Genomic DNA, 18,247 nt, shown 5'->3' on the forward strand with positions numbered 1-18,247 from the left:
CAGCGGACCGCCAGCTCCATCCCAAGATTAGGCAGCCTCAGAGGCATCCATGCATGCTGCCCCTGCTGTTTTCTGTCCATTTCGCCTCCACGATCCTCCACAGCGTCCACCAATGTCTCATTTTAACTCTCTATACCCCAGACGCTGGAGCACGAGAGGATATGCAGCACATCATCCCCTTATCAAACGAGCTGTGTCAGGCAGAATTTTCGGGTGTTTCACCAGATACATAGTGGAACTCGGCCCATCTGTCGCCGCCATGCTGGAGACCTGAAGTTTCAATCATAGAAGCGCAATATGGAGGCCCCATACTGTCACTCTTAATCATGGAAGTCGTCTCCATAGCTGCCTCCACATGTCGTCCCCTTATCAAACGAGCTGTGTCAGGCTCATTTTCGGGTGTTTCACCAGATACATTATGGAACTTGGTCACTATGTCGCCACCATGCTGTGTTATCGACTAAATATACCGTCAACCTTTCGTTCACATAGGAAATCATTTCAGCGCTTCTTGCTCACCTCCTTTGGTTCCTCTCTGCCACCCATTGGTTTGAAGCCTGAGTCCATTTAGGGTATGTCGCCATGACACTTTCTAGTCTGCCGCTGCCTCTGCATGCCGTCCCCTATAGTGTCAAGGTCAATTATTGGATGTTTTACATGCTATCTAGCCTCATTCGGTCACTCTGTCATGGCCATGCTGTTGCCCATAATTTTGGCATAATGGTGCGATTAAGCAGCCCCAGAGGCATCCATGCATGCTGCCCCTGCTGTTTCCTGTCCATTTCCGTGGTGTTTCCATCATTTTCTGAGGTTTCCAGGTGTTTGGCCAAGCTTCCCTGTGCAGAGCCTTGGTCCCCTTGAAAAATGCTCGAGTCTCCCATTGACTTCAATGGGGCTCGTTATTCAAGACGAGCACTCGAGCATCGGGAAAAGTTTGTCTCGAATAACGAGCACCCGAGCATTTTAGTGCTTGCTCATCTCTACTTGTATCCTCTCCTGTATATAACTCCTCACATGGCTTGTGTCCTCTCCTGTTTATAACATCTCACATGGCTTGTATCCTCTCCTGTATATTACCCCTCACATGACTTGTATCCTCTCCTGTATATAACCCCTCACATGGCTTGTGTCCTCTCCTGTTTATAACATCTCACATGGCTTGTATCCTCTCCTGTATATAACCCCTCACATGGCTTGTATCCTCTCCTGTATATAACCCCCTCACATGGCTTGTGTCCTTTCCTGTATTTAACCCCTTCATCTAGCTTGTCTATGTGGATTTGAGACATTTGAAATAAAAAGTCTTTAAAAAGCCAAAATTCTCGCCTGCCAGGACAGGAAAAACTGTACATGATTGTACATAAGGGCAAAAAAGACCTTACAAATCTCTCAATTATACACCATAGGGAAAAAAACAAACTATGAAGCATGTCCCTAATTGATTGGTGCTGAGGCAGACAGTGCTTTCATAATGATTGATGTTATAGGATTTGTGTATTTTTAGGACCAATGGAAAAATTATATCTTATAAGCCATTTATAAGTCATTTGATAAAGGACTAAGATACCGAATAACATATACCTTTTATTCCCTTCAAGACCAAATTCTTTCAAAGGGGTGTAATTTTAATTTTAATTTAATTATTGTTAATTCATAGTTTCATAGTTTCTACGGTTGAAAAAAGACACTTGTCCATCAAGTTCAACCAAGGAAGGGAAGGGATTGGATGAGGAAGGGATTTAGGGGAAACAATTCTATATAACAAAACCATCAATGTTATTTAGGTGTAAAAAGGCATCTAGACCCTTCTTGAAGCTCTCCGCTGTCCCTGCTGTGACCAGCGCCTGAGGCAGGCTATTCCACAGATTGACAGTTCTCATAGTAAAGAAGCCCTGTCGCCTCCGGTGATTAAACCTTGATTTCTCCAAACGGAGACAGTGCCCCCTCGTCTTTTGATTTGATCTAATCTGAAACAACTTACCACCATATTTTTTGTATGGACCATTCATATATTTAAATAAATTAATCATGTCCCCTCGTAGTCGTCTCTTTTCCAGACTAAATAAATCTAGTTGTTTTAATCTTTCCTCATAACTGAGACCCTCCATACCCCTTATCATTTTTGTGGCTCTACGTTGAACCCTCTCCAGCTCCAGGGCATCCTTTTTATGGACCAGTGCCCAGAACTGGACAGCATATTCCAGGTGTGGCCGAACCAGTGCCTTGTATAGTGGTAATATTACATCCCTATCACGAGAGTCCATTCCACTTTTGATACATGACAAGATCCTACTGGCTTTAGAGGCAGCTGATTGACATTGCATGCTGTTATTCAATTTATGATCAACTAGTACCCCCAGGTCCTTCTCAACTCTCCCAGATTTACTCCCCCAAGGACATATTTTGCCTTTGGATTATTGGCCCCCAGGTGCATAATCTTACATTTATCCACATTAAACCTCATTTGCCAAGTGGATGACCAAACATTCAGTTTGTCCAAGTCACCCTGCAGCCTATGAACATCCTCCATAGACTGTATTACACTACACAGTTTGGTGTCATCTGCAAAAATAGACACAGTGCTATTAATTCCTACCTCTATATCATTAATAAATATATTAAATAGTAGTGGGCCAAGCACAGAACCCTGGGGTACACCACTCATAACTGGTGACCATTCCGAGTAGGAATCATTGACCACAACTCTCTGGATACGATCCTTCAGCCAGTTTTCAATCCAATTGCAAATGATTTCTGCCAAACCAATAGCCCTAATTTTACCCATCAGGCGTCTATGAGGGACAGTGTCAAATGCCTTTGCAAAGTCCAAGAACACAATATCCACAGCTGCTCCTCCATCCAGGCATCTGCTCACCTCTTCATAAAAGCAAAATTGTTTTCATATTTTTTAAAACTATTATTAATTTATTTATGTTTGTAATATTATTTCAGCCCCTAAAAGGTACTTGAACCCTAGGGGGCCTGATCACTTATGTAATATACTGTAGAAATACTGCCTCTATATTGCAGTCTGTCTTGTAATGTCGTAATGTGCACTGGGCATTTAAAGATGGTGGCTCTCAGCAGTAGACCACCTTATGGAGAGTGCTCAGGCTGTGAGACCTCTCCATACTCCCTTTCACGACAGGCCAACATATCTTGTCTTGGTCTTGCTGCTTCTTTATCTCTTTGGTACTTGTCCACCATGACCTAGAATAGGTGTCTCCCTTGTTGTGGTCAGAGCAGGGTAGCTGCTCTCCACTGATCGCCGGATACCTGGCAGGCTCTCACTGTGTAATTTAGGGGAAGTGCAAACCAGGAGATTAAGTGTTTGTCTATAGTAAGATATTTTGTAATTCCATTAAACAAGAAAATTATCGTCATGAGTGACAATTAGTAACATCATGTTCATTGCAATCAAAACTCATGAAGATATCAAGGAAAATACGGTACAACCTTAACAGAGACATTTAACCCCATGGGGCACATTTACTAAGGGTCTGAACGCCGCATTTTCGTCGGGTTTCACAATTTTTTTCTGTTTTGTAATGAATTACCCCGGGCTTTTTGCGCACGTGATCGGATTGTGGCGCATCAGCGCCGACTTGCATGCAACACAAAGCAGGGGGTGTGGACGTCGGACAACCCAACTGATTGGTCAAACCGCGGAAAGTAAAAGCAAATTGTGTCACAAGATGAGCACTCACATGCACCGGGAAGAAGAAGGTGAACTCCGGCGAACCTCAGCGGGGGAAGGAACAGATGCAGGAAATTGGATGCCTGATCTTAGTGACCCCAATTCTCGTTGGACAATGCACGGCGGGGATTGCAATGGGACGTGTAAGTAAATGTGCCCCCATATCTCTGCACCTATTTTCCAGGCTATTTTCCAGCTACTGACAGGATTCTATTAGGTCTTGCCAGAGGTATGCCAAAGCTACTAGAGGAATCCCAAGGGGTCTGTCAGTTACCCTGGCCAAACAACCACCTAACAACTGATGTCCCTGGCAACTAGCCATGGTTATGATTGGTCAGGTGATGATCTCCACTGTTCTTTAGCTTCATAGGCTGTTCCACTTTGTACAGCACCCACCCCTCCCTCACTGTGTGCTGTAGGCAAAGGGAGGGGGGTACTGAGGGAGATGCTGTTTGCCTATCCTGAGAATGAGGTTTTCCACAATTCCCAGAAAACTCATTTAAATAATGTAATTGCTATATTTAGGTAGTTTTTTGGGGGGATGCTTTGCCCAATGGGGCACATTTACTTGTCAGAAAGTCAGAAACTTCACTAAAATCGCTCTGCCCGTGTATAATGCGGGGTGTGACCCATTTATTAAGAACGAGCGCCAGAAACCATGTATATGTCGTTTCCCCGCACTGGTCGACAGAGTTCACCATCTTTTTTGTGGTGCATCTCTAACATAGGGCGTGCGACACAAATTGCAATTTGCAAATTTGACCTTTTCTTTGGCACCTGTTGTGAAGCTCACGATCAGATTGATCTGCCGATTTAGACTCCTACACAACCCTCTTTGACCGTTTTTAACTCTGTTTCATTGTAGCAAAATTAAGTTCAAAAAAGTTCACTTTCTGCTCATTCATGTACTCTCTGCACCCCATCTTGACAGAACAAAACCCTCAGAAATGTAGATATTTTTGCTAATTTATTAAACAAGAAACACTGAAATACGACATAGTTATAAGTATGTAGTCAATTAACTGTTTAACAACATGCTGTCCATTTCCTTCTGATCCTCCTTCAGATGGTTCTACAACTTTACAACTCTTCCTCAACCTGGCCATCCACATACACTAAGCAATGGAGGGAGAAGAGCCTTGGTGATAGAGGTAAATAAGAACCCCAAGATCACTGGGATGTGCACGAGACTGGTCCTACGTGATCTCGTGTGAACATTTAATTAAAACAGGACATCTGCTGTGGACACGTCATTAAAAGGTGGCATATGGGGTGGACATTTCTGTAAAGAGGACATCTACTGTGGACATTTCATTAAAGTGGGGCCCTGATGTGGAAATTTTAGTAAAGGGGGTCTCTGCATGGGACATTTCTGTAAGGGGGTCTCTGCTGTGGACTTTCTGAGATTTGGTTGCTGCTGGATATTTTATTTTAGAGTAGTGGCTGTATTTCCTACCCTAGGGCTTATACTCAAGTCAATATCTTTTCAGAGTTTTTTTGTGGTAACATTAGGAGCATTGGGTTATACGCAAGTATTTACAGCATGGGGGGGGGGATAAGCTGCAGAGCACAGAGGCCAGGCCAGGGTCGGCATTAAAACATCTCCTACACTGTCTGGGAGATCTGGTCTGTACGGTGGAGGGTTTCATGTAGTTAGGGAATGTGATCGGCTTTCCTAGATAGATGGGTTATAAGAACATGATTGAAGTTCATCGTTTAATTACGTTTATGAACAGTTTTAGGGATATAGAATAGTACTTAAGTCCTTACATCCGGGCACATGTTGCTTTAGACACCGGAGGACCCTAGTAGTGTGAACAGCCCGGGACCCATGGAACACGCAATCCGCCACTTGCAAGGGCCATGAACAATTGTAATGTTTATTTTACTAGACTTTGATTCTAAGACATTGCTGAATTTCATATTTACTTGCTAAATTGGTTTGAACATTAATTTCATAAGATTCAGTCAGTACAAGGTAATATTGTTTCATATAGTATAAGACCAAACCGCTACCAATACCAAACATTGTGTTTACCGTTTGTACAGTATTAAATAGATCAGATAACACGTAGAACACAATGACCTTCCTCCACTGTTTGCCAGGTATATTTTAAGTTTTTTGGATATTGATTAACTTTCTCTTGGGTGCGGAAAGGGGTAGAGGGGAGATACTGTGATAAGTTTTGGGGTATATAAGTCGGTTGTTTAGGCTCCATCTTCATTCCGGATCTATTTCCACCATGAAGTTCCTCCTGATCTGTGTGCTCCTCGGAGCAGCTGGTGAGTCTTGCCGGTTTTTAATCTGACTTCATTAGTTAGTCTTTGATCTTTTTCAAATCTTTTATAACTGGGTCCATTGTCATATTCTCAGCTGCTTTTGAGGATGACGATAAGATCGTAGGAGGTTACACCTGCACCAAGAACTCTGTCCCCTACATTGCATCTCTGAACTCCGGCTACCACTTCTGTGGAGGAGCTCTGATCAACAACCTCTGGGTAGTCTCTGCTGCTCACTGCTACAAGTCGTAAGTTACCCCAGTTCCGCATTGAATTAGACCAATCTACTATAAAAGAGTGTTACTTTAGCTTTTAAGAGTATAGAAACTACAGCTATGACTTATACATCCCCCGCCTCCAGCAATGGGAAATGATTTAGGCTTGACTTACTTGGAGACTAGATGGAAGACCCTATGTAGACGGTACTACACTCCAATGAGGCTAGCGAGAAATTTTTCCAATGCCTTTGCCCTTTGCAGGAGAACCGTGCAAGGGGAACCATGGTATATATGTTTCGGTCATGCTTCACTTTATTAAGATTTCGAAACCAGTTATAAATTATGTTGCAAAATTTATTAGGCCATCCAGGTGCTCTTTCTCCAGCCCTGGCATTATTGCGTTTAGAATTAGCAGATTTCTTACCGAGTGAAAGAATATAACATGTAACTACAATTGCCATAACTCTTCTTGCCTCTCTTTGGAAGTCGATGGAGATTCCATCGTTTGCCGAAATATCCAAACGAATGAATAACACCTGTAGCCTGGAAAGAATGATAGCATTCCGGGCTGGGGTATTCTAGTACATATTATAGGAATTGGGTTCTGTGGGGAAAATCTATGTACTACAAGGCCTCTGTAACATCTGTTACAGCATCACTAGAGCTTGATTACATTTTATCAACCTATGATCCGGACTCACCCAATGATGGATTCCTTTATCACAGTCATGATCATAGTCTGAATTTTTGGTATGTTTGCGTTTTTGTTAGAATCATATGTTATTTTACTTCCTTCTACTTTACTTCTTATATGTGAAAACTTGGAGATGGATTTCTGATAAATGTACATTTGATTTGTGGACTTGATTTACCATTGTATGCTACTGGCTCTATTAAAATATTGTTATAATAACAAATCTATTATAAGTTAAAAATTGGACCCAGGCTCTAAAGAGCCCCAACGTTCCAGCTAAAGACAACCCAATTTGGATTTTAACGTCCTATTTTCTAGGGGATGATCATTATGCCAATACTTGGAATACAAATGTACATAAATAAATAGCTAATTGCTAGATTATATATGGTTCATAAGTCAAAAATATTGCCTAAAATCAACCAAATGTAACTGAGTTACGAATAGCAATCAATTAAAGATAAAAGAAAGCCCTTCAGCGTTTAAACACTGTTCCAACCAATTTTAACAGGAGCCTTCAGGTCAGACTGGGAGAACACAACATCGCCACCAGTGAAGGTACCGAGCAGTTCATCAACTCCGCCAAGGTCATCAGACATGGAAGTTACAACTCCAGAACCCTGGACAATGACATCATGTTGATCAAGTTGGCCTCTGCCGCCACGCTCAACACTTACGTCAAGGCTGTGTCTCTTGCCTCTGGCTGTGCCAGCGCCGGCACCAGCTGTCTGATCTCCGGATGGGGCAACACCCTGAGCAGTGGAAGTAAGTCATGGCCTACATGTTTCTCAGTACTGTCAAGAGATTTCTTTCAAGATAATATTCAAGAGAGATAGAAATATACTGAATTAGGTTCGCTATGTGCTAATCCTGGATATCCATTTACTTGCAGCCAACATGCCCAACCTCCTCCAGTGCCTGAACGCCCCCATCCTGACTTCTGCCCAGTGTAGCAGCGCCTACCCCGGAGAGATCACCGCCAACATGATCTGTGTTGGATACATGGAGGGAGGCCAGGATTCCTGCCAGGTAATATGCTTAAACCTTTTCATTTTTCAGACACCAATTTACTTTTACAAAAAGAAACTAATAATTGTTTATCTTAAATATTCATAGTCAGAAACGCTGCCGCAACATGTTCTACAGGTTTATCCTGGTTTCTGTAGAGTCATAGGCATCTATACATGTTATCACGGCACGTCACCAATTTACTATTACAATACGGTTCCTAACATTATAGACCGACCACTGGAACTGGCCATGATACATCGAGATGAAGATATACGGAGGATCAATAGAACTTAAAGGGTCAAGCTGCTAAATCTGGAATATGGACTCTAGATGTGGCCTTACTATAGGGAATTGACTAAAGTCTCAAGTTGTAATTTGGAATCTTTTTAATACATTACTAAAGCTGTAACGTGGATTCAGTTATGACAAGAAGCATGTACCTTATACTTACAGTATGAAGAAACTGTGTCTAGATATAAATAGGAATAACAAGAGCTTTCTATTTATCTTCTCAGGGTGACTCTGGTGGACCCGTGGTGTGCAATGGACAGCTCCAGGGTATTGTCTCCTGGGGATATGGCTGTGCCCTCAGGAACTATCCCGGCGTCTACACCAAGGCCTGCAACTACAACGCCTGGATCTCCAGCACCGTTTCTGCCAACTAAACATCTATTCCCTCTTCTATTCCTTATTAAACAACTTACTAAATAAATTAATAATTAATTAAAGTCCAAGTTTCTTGTGTTCAATCTCACACCTTCTTACAATTTATCTCAACTCAAAGGTCTTGTAATCAGGATGGGCATCATGTAGAGCTGTCAATGAGCATGGTCTAGTGTTATACTTCACAAAGTGGTGTACACCACAGATAGATATTTGGCTCATGAACTGGGTTTACCTGCCTATTAGAGACATCATGAACCTAAATTTCATGGCAATATGTTTTTTCCTAAAATGGCCATTAAGGTCCTTCCCGACCTTTAATATCTTGGTAATTTTCGCCCCGGGCAGCAAAAACCCTAGAATCGGCCCTGACCATGGTATTACTAAAGGTTCAGCTGGCACTGTGTGAGTGAGCCTGTAGACTGCCTCTATTCTGCCACGTGCTGGTAATGGCCAATAGAGGAGATATCAGAGCTTATACAGCGAGTGATCGTTCATTGGTAATAGGTAATATAGCTAACACTGTCCCTCAATTAATTGTCCCTAAACTCTGGCTAGCCGGGCTTGGCCCCTTCTTATATTGTAATCTCAGTTTGACAGCTGCGCTAGCCAATCAGATTAACCATTAGTTAAGCAATAGGAAACAATGTAACAAGAGAATATCAGTTGTTTATAAATACTGGAATCAATTACCACAATCAAATGACACGCACTGTCATTAATAATTTGATGAATTCATGATGGGCTAATGTGTAAATCCATGTTTTTGTACAACCAGAAACTATAAATGGCAGTTTATTAAAACAGAAAAGCCTAAAATATTTTGTATTGTTTTCTACGTTACTTTGCATATATCAGATTTTTACAGGTGTTATTCTAAAGAGAACAACAGTATTTAGACAATAAATAAGTCTCCAACATTCTGTACAGAAAAGAAAGAATAGAAAAAAGGGGGAGATTTTTTACAAATAAAATCCAAAGTTGTCATTATACCACTGGGTTTAAGGCTCCCCAACCTATAGATCCAACGACTCTCAGTTTGGAGAAGTAGGGTATCTAAGTCCCATCCTCGTACACCCAAACTTATATGGGCAATCTCCATCCTTTAAGGTCCTAGGGATTGCAATTATGGAATTTTTTTTAAATGTTCCGCTATTGGTGTAGGTTGGGTTTGTTCTGTCTCAAAGCTTCCGCCTGCATTTTGTCATAGTTTTTTTAATTGAATTTAGGTGTTCCCTCACTCTAATCCTCATTTCTCGATGCGTTTTTCCCACATATCTTAATTCGCATGGGCATTGTAACACAACCAACCTTTAACATGCTGATAACTTCTTGGATCAACGGAAACTAACAAAAAGTTTTATTCCCATATGATGCGATATTCAATGATGATATTGTATACCGTGGCAATAGGCCATTTTGCACCCAATGGCCCTTTCTCAAACTTAAGATGATGCACACAAGCGTCGGAGGCGTCAAGGTAACAGCAAGCAATGTTGAGTTCAGCTCTAATTGCATATAATCCGACACGTCACACAGGTGCATCATAGGCTTTAGAAATCGCCCTTGGTGTGCAATAGAGCCTAATCCCTCGGTATGCAATTTCCTGTGTGTGGCATGATTGAATAAAGTATTTTGCACGAAGACCGGTGAGGGCTACAACTTTTATAGGAATTTTATTCCTTAAAAAAATTGATTGACAGGATTAATTGCGGGATTTTTACATGAAGTCAAATGAGCAACCAAATCTGCCATTATCTAAGGTATGTGCCAAGAAGATGAGGCATGTACTGGGTACTACCGATGGCACCACAGCCCTGATACAACATTGCCTGAGAAAACCATGGCAAACATTTTGGGGTACAGTCAGAGGAAGCTCCTTCCCGCAGTCTGTACCCCTTCCCCAGCAATCAGGGTTCCTCTACCTCAGCAAGCAAAAGCTATGCTTTTGTCTCTTTATCTGAAGTTTATGGTGATCCTTCTCCTCTTACTTGTGCCCATTACTACACTTGCCAGCAACTGATCACCAGCAAACTGTATGCGTGCAGCCATCCAGGTGCAGAAGCTGACACACACCTGGCCAAGTTGCTTGTCCTGCAGTCTCTCCTTTTACATGCTGTGGACTTGTGTTTATGATAGGTCGCGTGTGAGGAGCTGTAATTTTGGCCAAGTGAAATATACAACCTTAAGCCCTTACTAGATAAGGGCGGTGGAGAAGCATGCACCCCAGCATGACGGCCAGGTCATGGCATTTCTGCCTCTGCCTTATTTTTCTGAGCTTCCTTTTATTCCTCTGCCTCCACAGCCTCCACCATAGGGAGTGGTCCTCTAACACGCCAACAATGAGCTACATGACAGTGTTATCATCTGGCTAGCTAGGGCAATAACTGGCACACGGGGGGGACAACCACGCTTCAGAAAGAAATCAAAACCTGGCTATGATGCCAATAACTCAAGATACAAACTATGGTGACTAATAGAAATGAGCGAGCACTAAAATGCTCGGGTGCTCGTTATTAGAGACAAACTTTTCCCGATGCTCGAGTGCTCGTCTCGAATAACGAGCCCCATTGAAGTCAATGGGAGACTCGAGCATTTTTCAAGGGGACCAAGGCTCTGCACAGGGAAGCTTGGCCAAACACCTGGGAACCTCAGAAAAGGATGGAAACACCACAGAAATGGACAGGAAACAGCAGGGGCAGCATGCATGGATGCCTCTGAGGCTGCTTAATCGCACCATTATGCCAAAATTATGGGCAACAGCATGGCCATGACAGAGTGACCGAATGAGGCTAGATAGCATCTAAAACATGCAATAATTGACCCTGACACTATAGGGGACGGAATGCAGAGGCAGCGGCAGCAGTGGCAGGCTAGAGAGTGTCATGGCGACATACCCCAAATGGACTCAGGCTTCAAACCAATGGGTGGCAGAGGGGAACCAAAGGAGGTGAGTAAGAAGCGCTGAAATTATTTCCTCTTTGAACAAAAGGTTGACGGTATATTTAGTCGATAACACAGCATGGTGGCGACATAGTGACCAAGTTCCATAACGTATCTGGTGAAACACCCGAAAAATGAGCCTGACACAGCTCGTTTGATAAGGGGACGACATTTGGAGGCAGCCATGGAGAGGACTTCCATGATTAAGAGCGACAGTATGGGGCATCCATATTGCGCTTCTATGATTGCAACTGCAGGTCTCCAGCATGGCGGCGACAGACGCGCCGAGTTCCACTATGTATGTGGTGAAACACCTGAAAATTCTGCCTGACACAGCTCGTTTGATAAGGGGACCATGTATGGAGGCAGTGAACTAGTAGTAGATTAAAGGTGCTGCAGTTAAAACTATGTTAGTTGGATCTTGAGATGGAGCTGGCGCTCCGCAGCCAGGCGAGCTTTCGCCAATCCAAGCCCCTGTCTCTAGGCTACTCCCCAAACAGCACTTCTAAGAACCTTTTGTATAAGATCAAGTGTAGTAGCGTTCTTATAAGTTTAGGATATGGCGGGTGAGGGGAATGTAAACAGATGCGCAAGAAGCGCTGAAATAATATTGGTAAATGATAAAAGTTTGCCAGTATATTTTGTGGATTACACAGCAGGGTGGCGACAAAGTTAACAAGTTTGATGTGGAAGCCATGAAAACAACCCAAAATTCTGCCCGACACAGCTCGTTTGATAAGGGGACGATGTATGGAGGCAGGGAACTAGTAGTAGATTAAAGGTGCTGCAGTTAAAACTATGTTAGTTGGATCTTGAGATGGAGCTGGCGTTCCGCAGCCAGGCGAGCTTTCGCCAATCCAAGCCCCTGTCTCTAGGCTACTCCCCAAACAGCACTTCTAAGAACCTTTTGTATAAGATCAAGTGTAGTAGCGTTCTTATAAGTTTAGGATATGGCGGGTGAGGGGAATGTAAACAGATGCGCAAGAAGCACTGAAATAATATTGGTAAATGATAAAAGTTTGCCAGTATATTTTGTGGATTACACAGGGTGGCGACAAAGTTAACAAGTTTGATGTGGAATGCCCTGTAATAGCTCTTGGGCGGTGTGCCTTTTATCGCCTAGGCTCAGCAGTTTGAGCACCGCCTGCTGTCGCTTAGCGACGGCACTGCTGCTGTGCCTAGAGCTACCGACTGATGGCGCCATGCCCACGGATGGTAATTCGGAGGAGGAGGAGGTGGAGGAGGGGTGGGAGGAGGAGGAGGTATAATAGGCCTTTGAGACCTGGACCGAGGTAGGCCCTGCAATCCTCGGCGTCGGCAGTATATGACCAGCCCCAAGGTCAGACTAGGTCCCAGCCTCCACCAAGTTAAGTGTAGTACGGTTCTTATAAGTTTGGGATATGTAAACAGATGAGGGGAATGTAAACAGATGCGCAAGAAGCGCTGAAATAATATCCGTAAATGGTAAAAGTTTGGCAGTATATTTTGTGGATTACACAGCAGTGTAATCAACAGATGAGCAAGAAGCGCTGAAATAATATCGGTTAATCATAAAAGTTTGCCAGTATATGTTGTGGATAACACAGCAGGGTGGCGACAAAGTTAACAACTTTGATGTGGAATCCATGAAAACAACCCAAATTTCTGCCTGACACACCTCGTTTGATAAGGGGACGATGTATGGAGGCAGCTATATGGAAGACTTTTGGAGGTAGAAATGGAGACAACGTGTGGAGGCTGCTATGGAGACAATTTAATTTGGATAGTGCCTGTATGTGGCAGTCCAAAAAAGTTTTCAAACCAGAGGAGCAGGTAGGTGGCCCTCCAGAAAAATTGAATAGATTGAGTGCCTGTATGTGGCAGTCCCAAAAATTGTTTAAAACAGAGGACCGGGTAGGTGGCCCTCCAGAAAAATTAAATGCCTAAAGTACTATAGCTAGAGCCAGTGGGCCCTGTCAAAAAATAGCCAGTTTCCTCTGCTTTAGTGTACAAAGAGGAGGAGAAGGAGGAAAATGAGGAGGAGAAGTGCATAAATTATTCAGGTTGAGCTTCCTTCACCTGGTGGAGATTGGAAATTATGAGAAATCCAGGCTTTATTCATCTTAATAAGCGTCAGCCTGTCAGCGCTGTCAGTCGACAGGTGTGTACGCTTATCGGTGATGATGCCACCAGCTGCACTGAAAACCCGCTCGGACAACACGCTAGCGGCAGGGCAGGCAAGAACCTCCAAGGCGTACAGCGCCAGTTCGTGCCACATGTCCAGCTTTGAAACCCAGTAGTTGTAGGGAGCTGTGTGATCATTTAGGACGATGGTATGGTCAGCTGCGTACTCCCTCACCATCTTTCTGTAAAGATCAGCCCTACTCTGCCGAGACTGGGGACAGGTGACAGTGTCTTGCTGGGGTGACATAAAGCTGGCAAAAGCCTTGTAAAGCGTACCCTTGCCAGTGCTGGACAAGCTGCCTGCTCGCCTACTCTCCCTCGCTACTTGTCCCGCAGAACTACGCACTCTGCCGCTAGCGCTGTCAGAAGGGAAATACTGTTTCAGCTTGTGCACCAGGGCCTGCTGGTATTCATGCATTCTCACACTCCTTTCCTCTCCAGGGATGAGAGTGGAAAGATTTTGCTTGTACCGTGGGTCCAGGAGAGTGAATACCCAGTAATCGGTGCTGGAATAAATTCTTTGAACGCGAGGGTCACGGGATAGGCAGCCTAGCATGAAATCTGCCATATGCGCCAGAGTACCAACGCGCAAGAATTCACTCCCCTCACTGGCCTGACTGTCCATTTCCTCCTCCAACTCCTCCAACTCCTCTTCTTCTGCCCATACACGCTGAACAGTGAAGGACTGAACAATGGTCCCCTCTTGTGTCTCGCCAACATTCTCCTCCTCTTCCTCCTCATCCTCCTCCACCTCCTCCGATATGCGCTGAGAGACAGACCTGAGGGTGCTTTGGCTATCAACAAGGGAATCTTCTTCCCCCGTCTCTTGTGACGAGCGCAAAGCTTCCGACTTCATGCTGATCAGACAGTTTTTCAACAGGCCAAGCAGCGGGATGGTGAGGCTGATGATGGCGGCATCGCCACTGACCATGTGTTGACTCCTCAAAGTTACTCAGCACCTGACAGATATCAGACATCCACGTCCACTCCTCATTGTAGACTTGAGGAAGCTGACTGACCTGACTACCAGCTCTGGTGGAAGTTGACATCTGGCAGTCTACAATCGCTCTGTGCTGCTGGTAAACTCTGGATAACATGGTTAATGTTGAATTCCACCTCGTGGGCACGTCGCACAACAGTCGGTGAGCGGGCAGTTGGAGGCGGCGCTGCTCTGCCCTGAGAGTGGCAGCATCTGTGCTGGACTGCCTGAAATGCGCACAGATGCGGCGCACCTTCGTGAGCAAATCAGACAGATTGGGGTATGTCTTGAGGAAACGCTGAACTATCAGATTTAACACATGGGCCAGGCATGGCACATGTGTCAGTCTGCCGAGTTGCAGAGCCGCCACCAGGTTACGGCCGTTGTCACACACAACCATGCCTGGCTTCAGGTTCAGCGGGGCCAGCCACAGATCAGTCTGCGCCGTGATGCCCTGTAATAGTTCTTGGGCGGTGTGCCTTTTATCGCCTAGGCTCAGCAGTTTGAGCACCGCCTGCTGTCGCTTAGCGACGGCACTGCTGCTGTGCCTAGAGCTAGCGACTTATGGCGCCATGCCCACGGATGGTAGTTCGGAGGAGGAGGTGGAGGAGGGGTGGGAGGAGGAGGAGGCATAGTAGGCCTGAAACACCTGGACCGAGGTAGGCCCCGCAATCCTCGGCGTTGGCAGTGTATGACCAGCCGCAGGGTCAGACTCGGTCCCAGCCTCCACCAAGTTAACCCAATGTGCCGTCAGCGATATATAGTGGCCCTGCCCAGCAGCACTCGTCCACGTGTCCGTGGTCAGGTGGACCTTGTCAGAAATGGCGTTGGTCAGGGCACGGATGATGTTGTCTGACACGTGCTGGTGCAGGGCTGGGACGGCACATCGGGAAAAGTAGTGGCGGCTGGGGACCGAATACCGAGGGGCGGACGCCGCCATGAGGTAGCCTATAGGGCAGCATCTCCAGGCTAAGCAATCTGGAGATGTGGACATTAAGTGCTTGGGCGTGCGGGTGGGTTGCACTATATTTCCTTTTCCGCTAGAGCGTCTGGGGTATGGAGAGCTGAACGCTGGTGGATGCTGTGGAGGATCGTGGAGGCGACGATGGGGTTTTTGTGCCAGGGTCCTGGGCAGGGGGCTGACTATCAGCTGACACAGGGGAAGGAGCAGTGGTGTGCACGGCCGGAGGTGAACGGGCTTGGTGCCACTGAGTGGGGTGTTTAGCATTCATATGCCTGCGCATACTGGTGGTAGTTAAGCTAGTCGTGATGGAACCCCTGCTGATCCTGGTTTGGCAAAGGTTGCACACCACAGTCCGTCGGTCATCCGGTGTTTCCTTAAAGAACCTCCAGACTTCTGAAAATCTAGCCCTCGCCGCGGGAGCCCTCGCCACGGGAGCTTCACTACGTGACACATTTGGCGCTGATGCACAAGCTCTGGCCCTGCCTCTCCGTCTGGCCCCACCACTGCCTCTTCCACCCTGTTCTGGTCGAGGACTCTCCTCCGTCTCAGAAGCACTGTGTTCACCCGGCCTCTCAACCCAGCTTGGGTCTGTCACCTCATCATCCTCCCATCCCTCAGTCTGCTCCCCCCTCGGACTTCCTGCCCTGACAACAACTTCACCACTGTCTGACAACCGTGTCTCCTCATCGTCGGACACCTCTTTACACACTTCTTCCACTACGTCAAGAAGGTCATCATCACCCACAGACTGCGACTGGTGGAAAACCTGGGCATCGGAAAAGTGCTCAGCAGCAACCGGACAAGTGGTTTGTGACTGTGGGAAGGGTCCAGAAAACAGTTCCTCAGAGTATGCCGGTTCAAATGCCAAATTTTCCTGGGAGGGGGCAGGCTGGGGGGGAGGAGGCTGAGGTGCAGGAGCTGGAGGAGTGCCGATTTCGGTGACATGGGTGGACTGCGTGGAAGACTGACTGGTGGACAAATTGCTCGAAGCATTGTCGGCAATCCACGACATCACCTATTCGCACTGTTCTGGCCTCAACAGTGCTCTACCACGAGTCCCAGTAACTTCAGACATGAACCTAGGGAGTGTAGCTCTGCGGCGTTCCCCTGCTCCCTCATCAGCAGGTGGTGTCTCACCCCGCCCAGGACCACGGCCTTTGACCCCTGCAGTAGTTGGACGCCCACGTCCCCGCCCTCGTCCTCTACCCCTAGCCCTCGGGTTAAACATTTTGAAAATGAAAGTTATAACTTTAATTTTTTTTTTACTTTTTTTTTGTTTTTTTGTTTTTTTGTTTTTTTTGTGTTTTTAAGTTTTTAAAACCAAACGATGCTATCCTATTGCTATGGCTATTTTCTAGCCTAGTATGAAAGCACACTGCTATGCCAGATGAGATGACGCTGAGTTATGAAAAAATAAACGTAAAATAAAAAGTAAATGCCAGACTGTGCCTAATTGAAATCCAACCCCTAATAAATTGTCCCACTTCGGTCTTTGCGATGTATATATGCGTCACTAAGCGCTAAACACAACGGTCGCAAGTCTCAATGCAAATTCCTCACAGTATGGTAGTAGATGCACTACAGCAAGGCCAGCCACCAGCAGATCAACCAGAAATAAAATATACAACGCTATTGTAGGCCTAACTAAGCCGTTTGGATTCTCCTATGGCTATTTTCTAGCCAAGTATGAAAGCACACTGCTATGCCAGATGAGATGACGCTGAGTTATGAAAAAATAAACGTAAAATAAAAAGAAACTGCCAGACTGTGCCTAATTGAAATCAAACCCCTAATAAATTGTCCCACTTTGGTGTTTGAGGTGGATATGTGTCACTAAGAGCTAAACACAACGGTAGCAAGTCCCCCTGCAAATTCCTCACAATATGGTACTAGCTGCAAATAAAAAAAAAAAAAATGTATAACGTTATTGTAGCCCTAAGAAGGGCTGTTTGCTTCTTGTTGAATCACTCCTGCCTAACACTATTCTAATAGAACAGCCTAACGCTTTCCCTGACCAGCAGCAGCTCTCTCCCTAGCGGCATCCAGACACAGAATGATCCGAGCAGCGCAAGCAGGGGCTAGTCATAGTTTCATAGTTTCTACGGTTGAAAATAGACACTTGTCCATCAAGTTCAACCAAGGAAGGGAAGGGATTGGATGAGGAAGGGATTTAGGGGAAACAATTCTATAGAACATAACCATCAATGTTATTTAGGTGTAAAAAGGCATCTAGACCCTTCTTGAAGCTCTCCGCTGTCCCTGCTGTGACCAGCGCCTGAGGCAGGCTATTCCACAGATTGACCGTTCTCATAGTAAAAAAGCCCTGTCGCCTCCGGTGATTAAACCTTGTTTTCTCCAAACGGAGACAGTGCCCCCTCGTCTTTTGATTTGATCTAATCTGAAACAACTTACCACCATATTTTTTGTATGGACCATTCATATATTTATATAAATTAATCATGTCCCCTCGTAGTCGTCTCTTTTCCAGACTAAATAAATCTAGTTGTTTTAATCTTTCCTCATAACTGAGACCCTCCATACCCCTTATCATTTTTGTGGCTCTACGTTGAACCCTCTCCAGCTCCAGGGCATCCTTTTTATGGACCGGTGCCCAGAACTGGACAGCATATTCCAG

General features: G+C 45.2%; 1 protein-coding gene across 1 annotated transcript; it reads left to right on the forward strand.

The window, feature by feature from the left end:
* Positions 1-5,863: 5,863 nt before the first annotated feature.
* On the forward strand, positions 5,864-8,628 carry LOC140105660 (trypsin-like). Its single transcript, XM_072129665.1, has 5 exons — positions 5,864-5,980; positions 6,072-6,225; positions 7,401-7,654; positions 7,782-7,918; positions 8,416-8,628. Exons 1-5 carry the CDS (start codon positions 5,941-5,943, stop codon positions 8,563-8,565), a joined length of 735 nt encoding a protein of 244 aa, XP_071985766.1. The 5' UTR covers positions 5,864-5,940; the 3' UTR covers positions 8,566-8,628.
* Positions 8,629-18,247: the final 9,619 nt, after the last annotated feature.

This window comes from Engystomops pustulosus, chromosome 11 (genome assembly GCF_040894005.1).
Source record: "Engystomops pustulosus chromosome 11, aEngPut4.maternal, whole genome shotgun sequence".
NCBI lineage: Eukaryota > Metazoa > Chordata > Amphibia > Anura > Leptodactylidae > Engystomops > Engystomops pustulosus.